We start from the raw sequence: 21,404 nt of genomic DNA on the forward strand, positions 1-21,404 counted from the left end.
TTTATCCTGTTGCCCATGTGAAAATGAAAGAATTGAGGCTAAATGAAATTTTGTGTGAAAAAAAAGTACTTTTTCATTTTTGCGGATCAATTTGTGAAGCACCTGAGGGTTTAAAGTGCTCACTATGCCTCTAGATAAGTTCCTTGGGGGGTCTAGTTTCCAAAATGGGGTCACTTGTGGAGGCGCTCCAATGTTTAGGCACACAGGGGCTTTCCAAACGCGACATGGTGTCCGCTAACGATGGAGATAATTTTTCATTCAAAAAGTCAAATGGCGCTCCTTCCCTTCCGAGCCTTACCATGTGCCCAAACAGTGGTTTACCCCCACATGTGAGGTATCGGTGTACTCAGGAGAAATTGCCCAACAAAATTTAGGATCCATTTTATCCTGTTGCCCATGTGAAAACGAAAAAATTGAGGCTAAAATAATTTTTTTGTGAAAAAAAAAGTACTTTTTCATTTTTACGGATCAATTTGTGAAGCACCTGAGGGTTTAAAGTGCTCACTATGCTTCTAGATAAGTTCCTTGGGGGGTCTAGTTTCCAAAATGGGGTCACTTGTCGGGGAGCTCCAATGTTTAGGCACACGGGGGCTCTCCAAACGCGACATGGTGTCCGCTAAAGAGTGGAGCCAATTTTTCATTGAAAAAGTCAAATGGCGCTCCTTCCCTTCCGAGCCCTGCCGTGCGCCCAAACAGTGGTTTACCCCCACATATGAGGTATCAGCGTACTCAGGACAAATTGGACAACAACATCCGTGGTCCAGTTTCTCCTTTTACCCTTGGGAAAATAAAAAATTGTTGCTAAAAGATCATTTTTGTGACTAAAAAGTTAAATGTTCATTTTTTACTTCCATGTTGCTTCTGCTGCTGTGAAACACCTGAAGGGTTAATAAACTTCTTGAATGTGGTTTTGAGCACCTTGAGGGGTGCAGTTTTTAGAATGGTGTCACTTTTGGGTATTTTCAGCCATATAGAACCCTCAAACTGACTTCAAATGTGAGGTGGTCCCTAAAAAAAATGGTTTTGTAAATTTTGTTGTAAAAATGAGAAATCACTGGTCAAATTTTAACCCTTATAACTTCCTAGCAAAAAAAAAATTTGTTTCCAAAATTGTGCTGATGTAAAGTAGACATGTGGGAAATGTTATTTATTAACTATTTTGTGTCACATAACTCTCTGGTTTAACAGAATAAAAATTCAAAATGTGAAAATTGCGAAATTTTCAAAATTTTTGCCAAATTTCCGTTTTTTTCACAAATAAACTCAGAAATTATCGACCTAAATTTACCACTAACATGAAGCCCAATATGTCACGAAAAAACAATCTCAGAATCGCTAGGATCCGTTGAAGCGTTCCTGAGTTATTACCTCATAAAGGGACACTGGTCAGAATTGCAAAAAACGGCAAGGTCATTAAGGCCAAAATAGGCTGGGTCATGAAGGGGTTAACACATGCGGAATTATATAATTAACAAAAAAGTGTGAAACAACTGAAATTATGTCTTATATTCTAGGTTCTTCAAAGTAGCCACCTTTTGCTGTGATGACTGCTTTGCACACTCTTGGCATTCTCTTGATGAGCTTCAAGAGGTAGTCACCGGGAATGGTTTTCACTTCACAAGTGTGCCCTGTCAGGTTTAATAAGTGGGATTTCTTGCCTTATAAATGGGGTTGGGACAATCAGTTGTGTTGTGCAGAAGTCTGGTGGATACACAGCTGATAGTCCTACTGAATAGACTGTTAGAATTTGTATTATGGCAAGAAAAAAGCAGCTAAGTAAAGAAAAAAGAGTGGCCATCATTACTTTAAGAAATGAAGGTCAGTCAGTCCGAAAAATTGGGAAAACTTTGAAAGTATCCCCAAGTGCAGTGGCAAAAACCATCAAGTGCTACAAAGAAACTGGCTCACATGAGGACCGCCCCAGGAAAGGAAGACCAAGAGTCACCTCTGCTTCTGAGGATAAGTTTATCTGAGTCACCAGCCTCAGAAATCGCAGGTTAACAGCAGCTCAGATTAGAGACCAGGTCAATGCCACACAGAGTTATAGCAGCAGACACATCTCTACAACAACTGTTAAGAGGAGACTTTGTGCAACAGGCCTTCATGGTAAAATAGCTGCTAGGAAACCACTGTGAAGGACAGGCAACAAGCAGAAGAGACTTGTTTAGACTAAAGAACACAAGGAATGGATATTAGACCAGTGGAAATCTGTGCTTTGGTCTGATGAGTCCAAATTTGAGATCTTTTGTTCCAACCACCGTGTCTTTGTGCGACGCAAAAAAGGTGAACGGATGGACTCTACATGCCTGGTTCCCACCGTGAAGCATGGAGGAGGAGGTGTGATGGTGTGGGGTGCTTTGCTGGTGACACTGTTGGGGATTTATTCAAGATTGAAGGCATACTGAACCAGCATGGCTACGACAGCATCTTGCAGCGGCATGCTCTTTCATCCGGTTTGTGTTTAGTTGGACCATCATTTACTTTTCAACAGGACAATGACCCCAAACACACCTCCTGGCTGTCTAAGGGCTATTTGACCAAGAAGGAGAGTGATGGGGTGCTACGCCAGATGACCTGGCCTCCACAGTCACCAGACCTGAACCCAATCGAGATGGTTTGGGGTGAGCTGGACTGCAGAGTGAAGGCAAAAGGGCCAACAAGTGCTAAGCATCTCTGGGAACTCCTTCAAGGTTGTTGGAAGACCGTTCCCGGTGGCTACCTCTTGAAGCTCATCAAGTTAATTCATAGTTTTGATGCCTTCAGTGTGAATGTACAATTTTCATAGTCATGAAAATACAGAAAAATCTTTAAATGAGAAGGCGTGTCAAAACTTTTGGTCTGTACTATATATATATATATATATATATAGCTTTGTCACCATAAAGAGGGGGATCCCAGACACATTTCTTTCACAGGGGCACAAGCTGTCAGTGTCCGCCCCTGCAGCTATGTAACTTAATGGGGTTCTGTGCAATACAATGAAACATCAAGATATTTTTATTAATGTGCCAGTTTGGTTAAAAAGTATGGTTTGCCTTCATAATTGGAAGGAATCTCCAAATTTGAATGACAGAAAAACGGCAGGTGGTGGTCACCTGACTCCCTGTCAGAAGAGGAAACTTAAAGACCACTGATCACTGGTGGGGAGAGGTACTTGTGGGGAGAGGTATGTGCAACGTCATCTGTACAAAGGAGTAGATAGTTCCAGTAGAGGAGCATCATTTTCTTTATACTTTTTGACCACCCTAGACTTGAAATAGTGAACAGTTCCTTTACCATAATAATGAAGGTCCTGGATTTCATGAAAAGAAGACACTAGATACATGCTATAGAATAAAATACAGGTCTTGATTGTATATTGTTAATATCTATTTTTAACATTAAACCATTTTTATTATACTTTTTAAGTAATCAAAAATCACTAAATATCAACTTAATTTGCATTATGCAACTTACAGTATGTTTGTTTGTTCTCATTCGTCTGGATATATAGCAATACAGTACTGACTGCATGGCTCAAAGCCAAAAAAGGCTGTGATATTATTTCAGGCATAGACCGGATTGATTTGTCAACAATCTGTATCTTGCTGTTCAGGCAATCACATTCTTACATTTCCTCCTAATCCTTATTTGATACTAAGGATTTAAGGGCCATTAAATGATCATTTTCAGAGAGGAACAATCCAAATGGATGGGCATGCAAGGGAGAGAAGGATCATTCTGAGACATGAAACGACAGGAGCACACAGCCACAAAACTAGGTACGATGATTAATCAGTTCCATATAAAATGTTCCGTTTAACATCAATTGTCTAAGATTAAGTTTATAGATAATGTTACTGCTAAATACCATGTTATGGAAATGTTGTAAAATATTGGGAAAGAGCAACACTGAGTTATTACATTTATTTGCCTAAATGTTGATTTGTTTTATTTTTTTCCTGTAGTTGTTAAGGAAAGATATGCACTAGAGAGACTTCAGTCTAATTAATGTTTTTCTTTAGTTCTTATAAGACATTATTGCACACATTAATATATGTTTAAGATATAGAGATAATTCTCGCATCGGCATCAGGCAAACCTGGGCATATGCCAGCGAATAGCGGATTTGAGCAGCTAATACAGATCTGGGTAAACATGTTCTATAAGAGACCAACAAAACCGTCTGAGAGTAAAGAGACTACGCAAACATTAAATAATTAGTCCATTTATATAGTATTGTACAATATATATAGAAAGAATTGGAGGTGGTATTTTTATTTCTAACATTTCTTTTTTGTTGACAAAACTTTTTTGTTGATTTTAGTACAAAATCCAACCATTGAACTCTACATCATCACTGGGCAATTTCAATAGTATAAGTTACTATCAATATATTAATCAGTTTTCATTGTCCATTATTACTATACAGTCATAATACATTTTTATACATGTGTGTTGTAAGCTGCTACAGGATGCAAGAGAATATTACATAGAATGTTAGAGTTGGAAGGGACCTCAAGGGTCATCGTGTCCATCCGCCTGCTTAATGCAGGATTCACTAAACCATCTCAGACAGATGTCTGTCCAGCCTCTGTTTGAAGACTTCCATTGAAGGAGAACTCACCACCTCTCCTGGCAGCCTGTTCCACTCATTGATCACCATCACTGTCAAAAAGCTTTTTTCTAATATCAAATCTATACCTTCTCCATTTCAGTTTTTTTCCTATTGCTTCTCGTATCAGATCTATCAGATATATACAAGCACTGCAATTTCACAGACTGTTTCTATCCACTGTGTTTCAGATAAAGGTCCCTTTTCAAAATATTTCTGAAATGCTTTGGTCTAATGGAAGAAGAAAATGTTTGTCAACATCTTCATTGGTAAGACTTTTATTTATTTTCACATTATCTGCATGAAATAAACAATTTGTCATCTAGTTGGGTTTCCTCGGCAAATTACAGCAGTCATGTCAATATAAATTTTTAACCATATAGTCCAATAAGGAATTTACAACTGCAGTATAAAAACTATAAAATCATTATGGACATTTTGAAATTTCAATAATTATACCAAAATGTTGAGTTGCTTAAGAATTATAATATTATAATTCACTCGCTACTTTACTCGGAAAACTTCTAACTTCTTAAAGATACGATCTATCGTACTGAAATTTGGACTATACATACCTTGGTTCATGAATAATTGATGTTTTAAACAAGTGTTGAAAATGTCCCCGTTTCGCATCCAAGAACACCTGCATGCGCTGTTCCATGTTGTTGAATTTATTCTGCAGAACATCTGGAGTCATAGCCTGAATTTCTCGCTGTATGTTCTCTCAGTGTTTCTGTACACCCAACCTTTCAAATGGCCCCAAAAGGAAATAGTCCAATGGTGTTAAATCAGTACTGTGACTCTGCACTGGCAAACATAATCTTGGCCGCTCGTTGACATGTGGAATACAACATGCCTGTCTCCTGGTAAAGCCTGCGCAACAATTTACGTGTAGGAGCCCGAAGTCACTTTTTCACATCTTGAATTGTATCCTCAGACATTTCTGGACGTCCTCCATCATGCCTATCCAGTAATGTTCCTATACGTTCCAGCTTATTTACCTATGACAGAATACACGGTTTGAACAATGGATTTCGACCTGCAAATGTCTTTTGAAACTCACTTTGGCACCTCTTTAGGAACTCCATTTTCCAATATTTATTCACAATGAAGACACACTCCTTCAAACTGTATCTGCACATTGGTAAACTAAGAAGGAATTCATCAGGAGTGAAATGCAAGCACCACACATAAACTACCGAAGTGAAGGAAGGTGTGCAGCAAGTCTATCTCATAGTGGAGACAGAGTGACAAGTCGGCGAGACCACTTGGTTTGAAGATATTTCTTGTCACTGTCACCTAGATTCATTGGACTCATTTCTCATGAAACAAAGTATGTACAGTCTAAATGTCAGTATGTTCGACATTCTCTTTTGGAAGTTGTAGCAATTTTTCCAGGTAAAGTAGAGAGTGAATCACCCTGTATTTTATATCCTTCCCTTCTAGTCCTTTTTAAGGCTCCATTCACACCTAACTATTATAGTCTATCAATGATTTAAATGCCCACAAACTATATGGAGACATGTTCACATTTGGCCCAATTCATGAACTAAGCACACGTTAAGTAAAATGGTCTTTGATGTAACTATGGACATGGATGCCAGATGTGACAAGTTGGCCTTTCACAGGAGCCTTGTTATAGTTGATCATACAGCAACAAGGAGGATCAGTGTGAGTGAAGGGATCTGTGAATGTATTGGTCATGACTCCTATTTCTGCCCCAAAAAATGCAATGCAAAATAACATGAATTATAAAGTTGTTCGGTTTGATTCCATAAATTCTTTCACATTATGACATTTTCTGGATTATTGGATTTAACTCAGATTTACAGTGGCCTACCTACTGAAGATTTAGGGAAATAAAACGGCTGTAGGGTCACTGGTTGGCTTATGCTGCCATTATACTGGAAACTCACTGATTGGAAAAGCGAAGTTCCAGCATTCAACTTCAAAATTCTAATTATATTTCCTTTATTCCATGAGATTAAAATCCAATAATTAAAATAAAAAGCATCTAAATTGAGAACATAGCCATATGAGCCACAAATGCCTACATTGGCTTGGATGTTTTTGTATTTTATCACATTGGCTTTTAATTTCATGGAATAAATGCATAGATTTTTTTCTTTTGAAGACGAGTAGTAGAACATAATTTTTTTGCTATATCTATATTGTGTGCATCCATTAGCCAACTGAGATCCATTTAAGTGCACCCTCCATCAATTCACTACGTGCATTAACTATATTGGATATTTATTTCCTAAACGGTGAAAAACTTTTTTTTTTATATGAAGCGCTCTGTATACACATATAAATGGCTCCCAGTTCAATAATATCAGCATAAATTTAAAGTATCTCGCCCTAGAGGTAGACAAATGCAGTCAGAATGATCTCAGGTTATCAATTTTGAATAATACAGTCGCTCTACAGTGGGTACGGAAAGTATTCAGACCCCTTTAAATTAAAAAAAAAAAAAGAGTGATACAGCGGGAAACAGAATCTTGCATTAAAATTCAATATTTTTTAATCCATAAGTAAAACTGATATTCTGGTGTACCACAAAATTGAGATTATATCTCGCACATTACAGCATAGTGCACATATGCAGCGTTGAGACTTCAGTTTACATAGTAAGGTGAATATACAGTGGGTACGGAAAGTATTCAGACACCTTTGAATTTTTCACTCTTTGTTTCATTGCAGCCATTTGGTAAATTCAAAAAAGTTCAGTTTTTTCTCATTAATGTACACTCTGCACCCCATCTTGACTGAAAAAAACAAATGTAGAAATTTTTGCAAATTTATTAAAAAAGAAAAACTGAAATATCACATGGTTATAAGTATTCAGACCCTTTGCTCAGGCATATTTAAGTCACATGCTGTCCATTTCCTTGTGATCCTCCTTGAGATGGTTCTACTCCTTCATTGGAGTCCAGCTGTGTTTTATTAAATTGATAGGACTTGATTTGGAAATGCACACACCTGTCTATATAAGACCTCACAGCTCACAGTGCATGTCAGACCAAATGAGCCAGTCAAGAATGGTCACAGAGTTGTTCTGAAGCCACTCCTTTGTTATTTTAGCTGTGTACTTAGGGTCATTGTCGTGTTGGAAGGTGAACCTTAGGCCAAGTCTGAGGTCCAAAGCACTCTGGAAGAGGTTTTCATCCAGGATATCTCTGTACTTGGACGGATTCATGTTTCCTTCAATGACAACCAGTCGTCCTGTCCCTGCAGCTGAAAAACACCCAAATAGCATGAGGCTGCCACCACCATGTTACACTGTTGTGATTGTATTTGGCAGGTGATGAGCAGTGCCTGGTTTTCTCCACACATACCGCTTAGAATGATCACCAAAAATGTCTATCTTCGTCTCATCAGACCAGAGAATCTTATTTCTCATAGTCTTAGAGTCCTTCATGTGTTTTTTAGCAAACTCTATGCTGGCTTTCATATGTCTTGCACTGAGGAGAGGCTTCCGTCAGGCCACTCTGCCATAAAGGCCTGACTGGTGGAGGGCTGCAGTGATAGTTGACTTTATGGAACTTTCTCCCATCTCCCTACTGCATCTCTGGAGCTCAGCCACAGTGATCTTGTGGTCCTTCTTTACCTCTCTCACCATGGCTCCTCTCCCATGTTTGCTCAGTTTGACTGGACGGCCAGGTCTAGGAAGACTTTCAGTGGTCCCAATCTTCTTCCATTTAAGGATTATGGAGGCCATTGTGCTCTTAGGAACCTTGAGTACTGCAGAAATGTTGTTGTAACCTTGGTCAGATCTGTGCCTTGTCACAATTCTGTCTCTGAGCTCCCTGGCCAGTTCCTTTGACTTCATGATTCTCATTTGGTCTGACATTCACTGTGGGCTGTGAGGTTTTATATAGACAGGTGTGTGCCTTTCCAAATCAAGTCCTATCAGTTTAATTAAGCACAGCTGGACTCCAATGAAGGAGTAAAACCATCTCAAGGAGGATCACAAGGAAATAGACAGCATGTGACTTAAATATGCCTGAGCAAAGGGTCTGAATACTTATAACCATGCCATGCGCCCAAACAGTGGTTACCCCCACATATGGGGTAATAGCGTACTCAGGACAAATTGCACAATAACTTTTGGGGTCCAATTTCTCCTGTTACCCTAAAAAAATTGGATTTGAAATATTTTTTTTGTGAAAAAAATTAAATGTTAATTTTTTTTTAAACATTCCAAAAATTCCTGTGAAGCACCAGAAGGGTTAATAAACTTCTTGAATGTGGTTTTGCGCACCTTGAGGAGTGCAGTTTTTAGAATGGTGTCACTTTGGTTGGTATTTCCATTCTCATTATGTATTTTCCTTATAGATTTTTGCTAGTAGGAGCCAGGTAGCAAAGCTGCATTTTGTCTCAATGCGTAGCAGGGGCCCAGCCAGATACGATGGCACCAAAACCTCTTAGGATCATCCATTAAGGAGTTATGACCCATCATCAGTTTTGGAGTTTTCAGCTGCTAATTGACATGATCTATCTGCTTATATCTTTTGTACTACCACTGTTTGTATTTGCATATATGACCATTGTATATGTGTAATCATTGTGAATATAGCGCATTGTCTAGTGTGCCCTTAAGGCAATTGAATATATAATTTAACCTTGGTCTGTTCTTTTATCTCAATCCACGAACACACATCGGTTTCTCTGCATAACTGTCCATGCTACCAGGGCTGGTTTCTGACCCCATATAGTCCCGTAAATGGACTGGGCTTATACCTAACCAGGAACTGGTGGCAGTCCTACCAGGATGACCAGGTGTTTTCACTTGTGCTAGTGAAAGGGGCCTTTCTGCCTGACAGGGTTGTGAGTGATTGTGGTGCCACGTCAGTGACTCGTGGGCCACATTCTCTCACTCCCTCTGCTTCCCTGTGCTCGTGTGGACAGTGGGTGACCTTACGTGTCCCCGGGGGTGACGTCATGTTAGTGCAAATGGGGAGCCATATTACGTGATCCTTCTGATGTAATATTGACGTCAGGCTTGGTGGCAGTGCGGGTTCGTCACAAAGAGTAATTGCTGCATTGCCTATTGTTTAGGAGGTTTCTTCATGTGATGAGAGCCTCTCTCTCTCTATGCACCTTGCTGTCAGAATAAGAATTGTATTTTTGTAGGTGTAGCATGGATTTAATAAACAAAATATTCTAAATGAATAGTACATAGAGTTCTGACCATGAACCATTCAGAAAACCTCTCTCTAGAATTTTCAGGTTGGATGTTTCCTGAAAGCGCTTACTGCAGAGGAATGAAACATATACATTCTATTTTTTTCTAATCAGTTTGTTCCCTTTATATTTCTTCATATGCTTTTGTACTTCAGTACATGCACATTGTAAATGACCTTATTTGCTCCAGCTGTTTCCATGGAAATGACAGTTATGGATGATTCCATCTTTCATAGATGTCAAAGTTTAAAACTTTACACTATCGATTTCTCCCAGAATCATCTTTTCAAAATAAAATGATACCTTTTTAAAATTCTGTAGGGAAAGATAACATTCTTTGATTTAGAAACCTAAATTGATCTATAAAAAAAATCACATTAAATAAATATACAATGATGCCTCAAATCACCTTGTTTTTATACTTGCAATGGCCTTTCCTGGGCTATCATAAAAGAAAACAATATTTAAAGGTATCTAAAGCCTAATTGCACACATTATTCTTTTTTCCACTGAAGGCGTTTTGAAAAAAATGTTGGGGGGGGAAAAAGTGCATGTCACCACTTTGGAAAGGTTTACATTGGAATCTGCTTCAAAGTGGGCACTGTCCAATTAAAAGGCTGCAAAACAACTGGGAGCTTTTTTTCCTGAATCCATTCCACCAGTGATTTTGTAATCATTTTTGCTGTGGCTCCATCCGTCACTGGAGTCTTTTCCCTTATATCTTCATTAAAAGCTACCGAGCTGAAGCCATCTGAAGAGTGAACCTGTTATGATTTGTAGAATCATAATGGCATTTCAGTTGGCAGTTTTAGCACTTAGTGAACTTGGTAAAAAAACAAACAGAAAAAAACTAAATTGTGGAATTGCACTTTTGTTTTGCATTTTCACAGCACTTTGAATTTTTTTTTCCCACTTTCCAGTACATGATATGATAAAACCAATGGTGTCCTTCAAAAGTACAACTCATCCCGCAAAAACAAGCCCTCACACAGCTATATTGACTGAAAAATAAAAAAATTTGAATCTCTACATTCTCTTTCTGCTTTTGGTATAGTTGGCAGGGTGGATTTATCCACTTTTCTCCAGCTTCTAACATCCAGAATGAAGGCTTTGTGGGGGAAAACTCAGCCGCTGCACCAGTGTCTCAATGACACCTTGTGAACATACCTTTAATCCTACTCAGAACAAAAAAACTCCTAAAAAACTTGGAGGTTTTGCTCAGTTTCTGCTTATTAAACACTGTAATAACACTTTGTGTGCACACAGCCAATTTCTGCTCCAAAAACTCAGTAAAAAGGCTCACTGTGCACAAATCGTGGTCTATGTGCACACAGAGTATTTCAGGAGTTTTTGGAGGAGAAACTGAGCGAAAAATGAAAGGAAACTCTCCAAATCTTCCAAAAAAATAAAAAACTCTACCGAGACTTGGAGGTTCTGCTTAGTTTTGCCTAAAAAACCTCAAATAAAAAGAGTTTTTGAGGAGGATTTGTGGTTTGCACTTGGTCATTTGAATGCAGCTGTAGCTGCTGAGTTTTACCAGATGAAGCCGCATCAGAATAATGGCGGCAGTCATTTTTTTGGATGTGGCATCACCAGCAGATTTGCTACCACTCTTGTGGCAGCTCTGCCCATGGCAGCTTTCCCTCTAGACTTTGATGCATAGTGAGCGGGTGGTTTCCTAGTAGAAGCCGCTCAAAAAATGAGCATGTCACTTCTTTTAACCGCTTCTGAGTCGTGCAAAAGGGCAGTGGGGTACTCGGTACCGAGTCCGGTCGCTCTTAAAGGGGATGTCACGGTGGCTGCGACCCGGTCCGTGGCCCTGGGACTCAATTAAAGGGGAGCGGTCTTTTAAGGGGTATTGTGAAAGCCTATTTTCGTGATGCCACCTATGGTTCTCGGTCAGTAGGGACCGACGCCACTTAAAGGGGTCCTCTGGGGTGATGGTATGGTGGCTGGATGGCGACACTTCCCACAGGTGAAGCGGGGTCCCCAGGGCTCCCAAGGTGTATGGCAGGGATGATGTGTTGCCAGTAATTAACAGAGGACTCAGGGTTGCAGTCTTTACCTGGTTTACTGTTGGTAGCAGGCCACAGTCCAGGGCACCGGCAACAGGTACAGAAGGAGTCCAGGCAGCCCCAAAACAAGAATTCCCCTTGGCAGGTCAGGTTGAGAGCCTTCCACTTTGCGCTCACTATTAGTCCCTTGCTGCCTGAAGAATCCTAACAAGGCCCTCATTCTTTCCTGTCCTGGGACAGTACCTGTATGGTAGGCAGCTTGAGCCGTTCCTTCTGGGGTCTCTGCATGGTGACTCCAGGCTCCAGAATGCTGCTGTACCACAGGCTTAATATGGGCAATTTACGTATAGTCTTATGCCCTCCAGTTCTGTCGTGCGACTTATAGTCTCCCACGACCTCGGGCTCATGGTACCCGGCCTCTGCGCTCAGGCTCTGAGGGTGCTCGGTAGCAGTTCCCCTCTGAGCCTTTCTTCCTTTTCACTGTGCTCCTCTCCTGTCTATGTCCACTCTCCAGACTGAACTAGACTGAACTGACTGACTCCTCCTCCAGACCAGGATCTTTATCCAAGGAAGCTGCCCTAAAACCGGGTTTAGAGCTTCCCCTCCTGGCCTGGAGTTAGAAGGTGTTGTGTGTGAGATTACCTACCAAAAGGATCCCTCTTCTCTCCAGGCACAGCACTACCGAGAGGAAGGCAGCACTACTGTGGTACCCGAACTCCTGGAGTGCCACACTTCAGTGTTACAAAAAATGTTGGCAAAGCTAATAGGAAGGCTGTTTCAGGAAAAAGACCTCCAGCTTTTGGTTTGCTTGGGAAAACCTTGGCAGATTTGACAGCATGTGCACATACCCTAATGCCGTGCACATACCCTAAGGCCGTGCACATGCCCTAAGGCTGTGCACATACCCTAAGGCTGTGCACATGAAATGTGCACACAGCATCTTTTTGAGGTCCTTACCACCTAGAATCCACCTATAAAAGCGCCGCTGTCATTTTCCTGAAGTGACTTCAGCTGTACAAGTGGGTTGCTTCGCAGAAATGCCAAGTTTTTTAGAAGTTTTGAGTTTTTGAGGAAGACTTGGAGAGTTTTTGTTCAGTTTCTGCTCCAATAAATCCTGAAAAGCACAGTGCGCACAAACCCTTTTGGTCACACACCATCTTAAAAATGGTGTCATATCCATTGTGGTTTTCAATGCAAAGATGCTTTGAGAAAATGGTCTTTTTCCTGAAACATCCTATCTAGATCCCTTACTATTTGCTGCTGTCTTTCGTTGGTTGACTGTAAATGCATGATGTTCATTGTTATGTTTTTGCTGTTACTAGCCCCGCACACAATGAAAATTTTTTTTGTCCGATATATAAAAATAAAAAAATTATTGACTTTCCGCAATTAAATCCTTAAATAGTTCTCATGGCAGTAAGATCTCCACTCAACGATCTCCCTGGCTTGCCAAATCCACCAACGAATTATGTGCCACCAACCAGGGAAGACCCAATACAATTGGGGTGGGAAGACCGCCCAGGACATAGCAAGGAATTATCTCACAATGAACCATCTCCACCCTAAAGGTACCTTCACACTAAGCGACGCTGCAGCGATATCGACAACGATGCCGATCGCTGCAGCGTCGCTGTGTGGTCGCTGGAGAGCTGTCACACAGACAGCTCTCCAGCGACCAACGATTCCGAAGTCCCCGGGTAACCAGGGTAAACATCGGGTTGCTAAGCGCAGGGCCGCGCTTAGTAACCCGATGTTTACCCTGGTTACCAGTGTAAATGTAAAAAAACAAACACTACATACTTACATTCGCGTCCCCCGGCGTCCGCTTCCCTGCACTCTGTAAGTGCCGGCCCTAACAGCAGAGCGGTGATGTCACCGCTGTGCTTTGCTTTCCGGCCGGCACTGACACATTCAGTGCAGGAAGCTCTGAGCAGCAGCGCGGACGCCGGGGGACGTGACAGACATCAGAAGGTGAGTATGTAGTGTTTTTTTTTTTTACTTTTACAATGGTAACCAGGGTAAATATCGGGTTACTAAGCGCGGCCCTGCGCTTAGTAACCCGATATTTACCCTGGTTGCCATTGTAAAACATCACTGGCATCGTTGCTTTTGCTGTCAAACACAACAATACACGGCGATCTGACGACCAAATAAAGTTCTGAACTTTCAGCAACGACCAGCGATATCACAGCGGGATCCAGATCGCTGCTGCGTGTCAAACACAACGATATCGCTATCCAGGACGCTGCGACGTCACGGATCGCCGTCGTTATCCCTGCAAAGTCGTTTAGTGTGAAGGTACCTTTAGTCTTACATTATGTACAATCTGTGCAAGGGGTGCTGAGTCAATGGTGAAGATGGGAATGGGCTTAGCTAAAGTACAGCAAGCAATCCCATGAATTCTAGCAAACTCAGCATCAGCCATGCTGACTCCCGCTCCACTGTCATGAAACACAGAAATCTCTTCGATTTTGCTATCCAGCACCACCTCTGCTGTCAGGACAAACCGGGAACTGCAGGTTAACAATAAATGCACCCCTTGCTTATTCAACTCCAGAGGACTAAGGGTTAAACGAGTCTCCTTTTGCTTAGGCATCAAAGGACAGGCCCCAATAAAATGTTCATTTTTTCCGCAAAAAAACCTCCCTTCTTTTTGCGAATCTCCGGGGAAATGTACGATGCAGAGTTACCCCCTAACTGCATGGGTTCCTCCACCTTGCACAGAACTGGTTCACCGTCAAGCCGCTCACCTGGCAAAGGGGCAATACCCCGAAAAGGAGGCTCTGGAGAAGGTGGTCTTACCCACCTATCAACACGTATAGCCAATGACATAGCAGCCCCCAAGGACTTAGGGGTTTCATACACTGCCAAAGCATATTTCAACCTTTCAGTAAGGCCCTGAAGAAATTGGCTTCTGAGAGCCAGGTCATTTCATTTTGTATCAGTTGCCCATCTGCGGAGACTGCTGTATACATCACATAGGATACACTGAGACTGTGCTTTATATATCCCCAGAATAAACCGAGACGCTGATGGATACATCAAATATGATACACTGAGACTGTGCTTTATACATCACATAAGATACACTGTGATACTGCTGTACACATCACATAGGATACATTGAGACTCTGCTTTATAAATCACCAAGATAAACTGAGACTCTGCTGTATACATCATATGGAATATACAGAGACTCTACTGTATACGTCACATAGGATACACAGGGACTCTGCTGAATACATCACAATACATCACATAGGATACACCAAGACTCTGTTGTGTACATCAAAAAGGATACATTAAAACTGCTGTATACATCACATAGGATATAGTAAGACTCTGCTGTACACATCACATAGGAAAGTCTGAGACTCTGCTGTACATATCACATATGATGCACTGAGACTGCGCTGTGTACATCACAGGGGATACACCATGACTCTGATGAATGCATCAAATTGGACACAATGAGACTGCTGTTTAAATCATATAGGATACAGTGAGACACTGCTGAAAACATCATATATCATGCACCGAGGCTCTGCCGAATACATCACATAGGATATATCAAGACTCTGCTGTATACATCACATAGGATATATCAAGACTGCTGTATACATCACATAGGATATATCAAGACTGCTGTATACATCACATAGGATATATCAAGACTCTGCCGAATACATGACACAGGATACACCAAGGTGCTGCTGTACACATACAGTACACTAAGACTCCGCTGAGTACATCACATAGGATATACAGAGACTCTACTGTACACATCACATACATTGCACTGTGACTGTACTGTATACATCATGTAGGATACACCAAGACTCTGCTAAATGCATCACATTGGATATACTGAGACTCTGCTCTATAAATAATATAATCATTTTCCAACACTTTGATCAGACAGTCAGTTCTGCAGCCTCACTGGATGCAGCACAATGTACGGTCACAAGGCACATAATACACAATCAAGCTTTGAAACCTATACTAATTATTTTCTGTAACCCTCATTATTTAACTCTCCACATAATTTAGGTGTTTTCATGATGTATCTTGTACTGATACTTGTGGAAGGGAACAGCTGCTCCACTGTGAAATGTATCATAAATCTTCTCTCAGGGATTTTGTCTGCGTTCCTAAAGCTCTGGTACATTCTAATCCTCCTCACCCTATATTGACAGCCAGTTCATTTAATTCTGCAAATGCCAGGCATATTAATGCCAGGCATAATGTAATGAAACAGCGCTTACCATGTATGACATTCTCAATATCAGTTAAGCACTGATGACTCTAATGAATGTCACTTTCAGAATTACAATTATTCTGAAATGGTAGTTTATTACAGATTTAACCTGCTATAGTAGAAAGACTTTATAACAAACAGAAGATTTTCCAGCTTATTCTTACATTGTATCATGGATTTTATCTATGATTAAGGACTTTTTTAGTCTGAAATGAATAGGAAACTATATCATGCTTAGATTTATTGTGAGTGCCAAAAGCTGGAAAATATTCTATCTGCTATGCAATCTTTGGCCACAAGGGGCAGAAGTGACATTTCCAGGTGGAGAATCGTTGACAGCCTCACCCAAGGTGAGCTGGACTATACCAATATGCATTTAGTAAGACTTAACAGGATTAGAAAAACATGATTTTTTTTTACTAGCGCCACACCTGTCCACAGGTTGTGTGCAGTACTACAGCTCATCTCTATCAGCAAATATAGAAAGGACCCCCATAACACTTACAGCAACAGGGTAATCATAGCAAATCCAGCCAGAGGGACCTCATAGCACTGCCAGCTGCAGGACCTTCATGAAACTGCCAAATACTGAACCCTCCAAACCCTCCAAAAATGTCCAGTCAAAGAGCTCCAATAATAATGCCAAACAGTGATCCAAGCAAATCATGGCACCAAAATTCAAATCAGGTGTGCCCTAGCTATATCATAGGGGATCAGCTAGTTTGAGTGTAATAAATGTATGGCATTGTGATGACTCAGGCACAGAGATTAATCATTGCTGTTAGTATGGGCCATAACATCTAAATGATCAATCAATCAAAACAAAGAGTTTTGTACTTCCGTTATCACCACACCACATATATGCTTAAAAATGAGAAAAAAAAATTATAACTGTGACCCAAACAGTTTTATTGGAGACCCCTTTAAAATATGACAATGGGGTCATCAGGCAAAAAAAAGTTGCTCATCCCGTTTCTAAGATATATTGTTTTGCATAGATTCATCGAAACTTTCTATGCTAGTAAGTGTCAACATTTTCACTTTTGGGGATTAGAAAACATTTTCAGCTCCTAAGGAATCCTGTTGAGTTCTGTCAAATTTATGAGAAGCTGATATACACTTATTATTTGGAGACTTTTGCTAATTTTTGAAGTACAAATAAATAGGTCACCTGCGCTTGTAAAATAGTAGTACTAAAGGTCCTAGAAATTGGCAAACACAGTAGTACAATAATCAGTTTAGATCCTCAAAGGATTGTGTACATATAAGTCCGGACAAGACCTCCCCGAATAATCCACCCGATGATAGCCCGTACTTCAAGCGAGCTTACTATTTGAATACATGTACTCACTGTATGTGATAGCAGGAGTGAGCACCGCATGGAGGATATCAGCCGTCCTGCTTGAGAGCGATGTTGTGCTTGATTTAGTAGGTGCAGACTATAGCATGGGGCTGCGGGGCAGTGTGGAGGCCGACTAGGTTGAGAGAATCTCCGCTCGCTCAGCACTGTGTGTGAGCGGGGACCGCGTGCTCCTGGCGTGCCCCGGCCGGAAGCAACGCAGGAGCCGGAGCCGTAGCGGTGTTTTTTGGGGGCGTGGTACCTGATGTGATGTCACAGGGTAGGAGGGCGGGCTTTAGACAGGGCAACCAATCTGACGCGTTTCGAAGGATACACTCCTTCTTCGTCAGGGATGGAGTTCCCTGTCTGGCCCGACCTTATATGGACTACGCCTTCCTTGATCCTAGCCTGCCTGGACAGCCTGCATATTGATTCACCCACGTGTTACTTTTTGCAGCACTATATTGTGGTATAAATTAAAATATGACATGTATGTTCTGCGCTTATGTCAAGCTTGAGTGGTGATAGATAGGACCACTTGGTTACTCTTTAAGTGGAACCATGAAAGACTGTACCAAAGTTTACTGCTTAGAGATACACCATTATGTCCCATATTGCTAAAGAAAGGAAAGGGGAGGGGGAAGATTAAATAGAGAGGGGGTTAGTGGTCATAATGTTATGGCGATTAAAAATCATAATTTATTTCAAGTGAAAATAAAAACCTTACATTTTAAGAACCCCTATATGGGTTAAACACATATAATCATAAAATTACTCATTTACTTACGAGTGAATAAAAACATAAAATTATTACGCGTATATGGAAAAGTGCTGTAGCTTATTAATGGTCATAGGTTGTATGATCACCAGAAAAAATCCCCACATACGCCTATGGCCGCCTAATAATAAATTATTAATAAAATATTAATAAAAACTCGTATTAGGCTATTCGGGTAACATGCACACTTAAGGTTACCCTCTAGTAATTAAAACGCATACAGTTCTATTTCTTGGTTTAAACCTTTGGGGGCCAGGGTGTCCAGTGTGAAAATCCACTTGGATTCAATCCTGGACATTACCTTAATAAAATCTCCCCCCCTAGGGTTTTGCTGAACTGTTTGGATCCCACAAAACGTGATATTGGTACATGATCGGTTATGCTTTTCCACAAAGTGGCGGGATAAAGGGTGCCCAGTGAAGCCCTTCTGAATGTTGTCCAAATGTTCTTTTATTCTCACTTTTAGTGGTCTTTTTGTGCGGCCCACATACATTTTATTACACGGACATGTGAGTGTGTAGATAACCCCTGCTGTTTCACATGAAATTTTGTTCTTGATAAGAAAACTCTTTGTACCGCTTGAATCCTTAAATGTATTCTGAATATGCCTCTTACGACATGTCCGCTTACAGCATGAACAACAACCACATGCCATAAATCCCTGATTACGTGGATTTGCCAATATACTAGATACGTCTCTCCTTAACATAATCGGTTTTGTGGTTGGTGCCAAGAGAAGACCCAGATTTTGCGCCTTTGTATAGACAAATCTGGGGTTTTTGGGTAAGAGGTCTCCAATGCACTTATCACTTTGTAGAATCAGCCAATGTTTCCTAACTATACTTATAAATTTTTTATACCCTGAATGGAATTGGGTTACTATAGGTAGTTTATTTATTTGTTGATGAATATTTGGAGAAGGATTCTTTATACTTGCTTTATGGACCAGGCTTTCCCTAGAAACCTGGCTCACTGTATACCTGGCTAGATCCAAGGTTTGTACATCGTACCCCTTGGCTTCAAATTGTTCAGTAATATATGCCGATTCTTCAATATAATCTTTCAGATCTGTACAGTTCCTCCTAATACGGGTAAATTGGCCTTTAGGGATGTTTGTCAACCAGACTGGGACGTGACAGCTTGTCATCTGTATAAAACTATTAGAGTCAACCTCCTTGTGAAAACATTTGGTCTTTAATGAATCGTTTTCCACATAGATAGTTAAGTCTAGAAAGTTGACTTTGAAGTTACTGATGGTAGGAGTAAACTCCAGACCAAACTCGTTATTGTTGAGATTGGAAATGAAAAGATTGAATTCAGTTGATGTGCCCTCCCAAATAAACAAAATATCGTCGATAAAACGACGCCAAAGTTTCAAACCTGTTTGAAGCAAGCCTTCCTTGAAAATGTGTTGTTTCTCCCAGTTACCCACATACAGATTCGCGTAACTGGGCGCAAAACGTGTGCCCATCGCGGTGCCCCACGTTTGCAGGTAGTACTGTTCTTCATATTTGAAATAGTTATGTTGGAGTATGAACTCTATGCTTTCTAGGAGGAATTGTATTTGGGATTCCTCGTATATGCCTAAAGAATGTAAAAATAGGTGTGCTGACTCACAACCTTTCTCCTGATTAATTACAGTGTACAACGATTTAATATCTAATGTACCTAGAATGTAATGGCTTTGCCAAGTAATGGATTCCAGAGTTTGTATAGTATGTGTAGTGTCCTTTAAGTAGGCTGGAATCAGAGCCCCATGCTATAGTCTGCACCTACTAAATCAAGCATAACATCGCTCTCAAGCAGGACGGCTGATATCCTCCACGCGGTGCTCACTCCTGCTATCACATACAGTGCGTACATGTATTCAAATAGTAAGCTCGCTTGAAGTACGGGCTATCATCGGGTGGACTATTCGGGGAGGTCTTGTCCGGACTTATATGTACACAATCCTTTGAGGATCTAAACTGATCATTTTCAAGGAAGGCTTGCTTCAAACAGGTTTGAAACTTTGGCGTCGTTTAATCAACGATATTTTGTTTATTTGGGAGGGCACACCAACTGAACTCAATCTTTTCATTTCCAATCTCAACAATAACGAGTTTGGTCTGGAGTATACTCCTACCATCAGTGGCGGACACTGACAGCCTTGGGCCCCTGTGCAAGAAATGTGTCTGGGCCCCCCTCCCTGCCCAGCATCATACCTCCCAAGTTTTGAAGATGGGAAAGAGGGACAAAGCTTGCGGCGCGCAAAGCGCGCCGCGGCAAATTTTAGGCCACGCCTCTGGCCACACCCATTCATAACTAGTCACACCCATATCCACGTCACAACCACACCCATTTAGCACTGCTGATCACACTTTCATAAAGAATAATTATAAATAAAAAAATATGGCCACACAGTGCTCCATACTGTATAATGGCCACACATGATGGTCAATACTGTATAATGACCGCAGATAATGCTCCATACTGTATAATGACCGCACATGATGCTCCATACTGTATAATGGCCGCACATGATGCTCCATATTGTATATTGACCGCACATGATGCTCCATACTGTATAATGACCGCACATGATGCTCCATACTGTATAATGACCGCACATGATGCTCCATACTGTATAATGACTGCACATGAGGCTCCATACTGTATAATGACCGCACATGATGCTCCATACTGTATAATGGCCGCGCATGATGCTCCATACTGTATATTGACCGCACATGATGCTGCATACTGTATAATGACCGCACATGATGCTCCATACTGTATAATGGCCGCACATGATGCTCCATACTGTATAATGGCCGCGCATGATGCTCCATACTGTATAATGACTGCACATGATGCTCCATACTGTATAATGACCGCACATGATGCTCCATACTGTATAATGGCCGCGCATGATGCTCCATACTGTATATTGACCGCACATGATGCTGCATACTGTATATTGACTGCACATGATGCTCCATACTGTATATTGACCGCACATGATGCTCCATACTGTATAATGACTGCACTTGATGCTCCATACTGTATAATGACCGCACATGATGCTCCATACTGTATAATGGCCACATATGATGCTCCATACTGTATAATGACTGCACTTGATGCTCCATACTGTATAATGACCGCACATGATGCTCCATACTGTATAATGGCCACACATGATGCTCCATACTGTATAATGACCGCACATGATGCTCCATACTGTATAATGA

General features: G+C 41.0%; 1 protein-coding gene across 1 annotated transcript in view; it reads left to right on the forward strand.

Annotated features, from left to right (window-relative positions):
- Positions 1-3,598: 3,598 nt before the first annotated feature.
- NYX (nyctalopin) overlaps positions 3,599-21,404 on the forward strand; it is a 40,461-nt gene continuing 22,655 nt past the window's right edge. The window contains exons 1-2 of the mRNA XM_077299472.1: positions 3,599-3,761; positions 4,786-4,863. Coding sequence (XP_077155587.1) covers positions 4,842-4,863 — 22 coding nt within the window. The 5' untranslated portion in view covers positions 3,599-3,761; positions 4,786-4,841. The remainder of the gene's footprint in view (positions 3,762-4,785; positions 4,864-21,404) is intronic.

The sequence above is a fragment of the Ranitomeya variabilis genome, chromosome 3 (assembly GCF_051348905.1).
Source record: "Ranitomeya variabilis isolate aRanVar5 chromosome 3, aRanVar5.hap1, whole genome shotgun sequence".
Classification (NCBI taxonomy): domain Eukaryota; kingdom Metazoa; phylum Chordata; class Amphibia; order Anura; family Dendrobatidae; genus Ranitomeya; species Ranitomeya variabilis.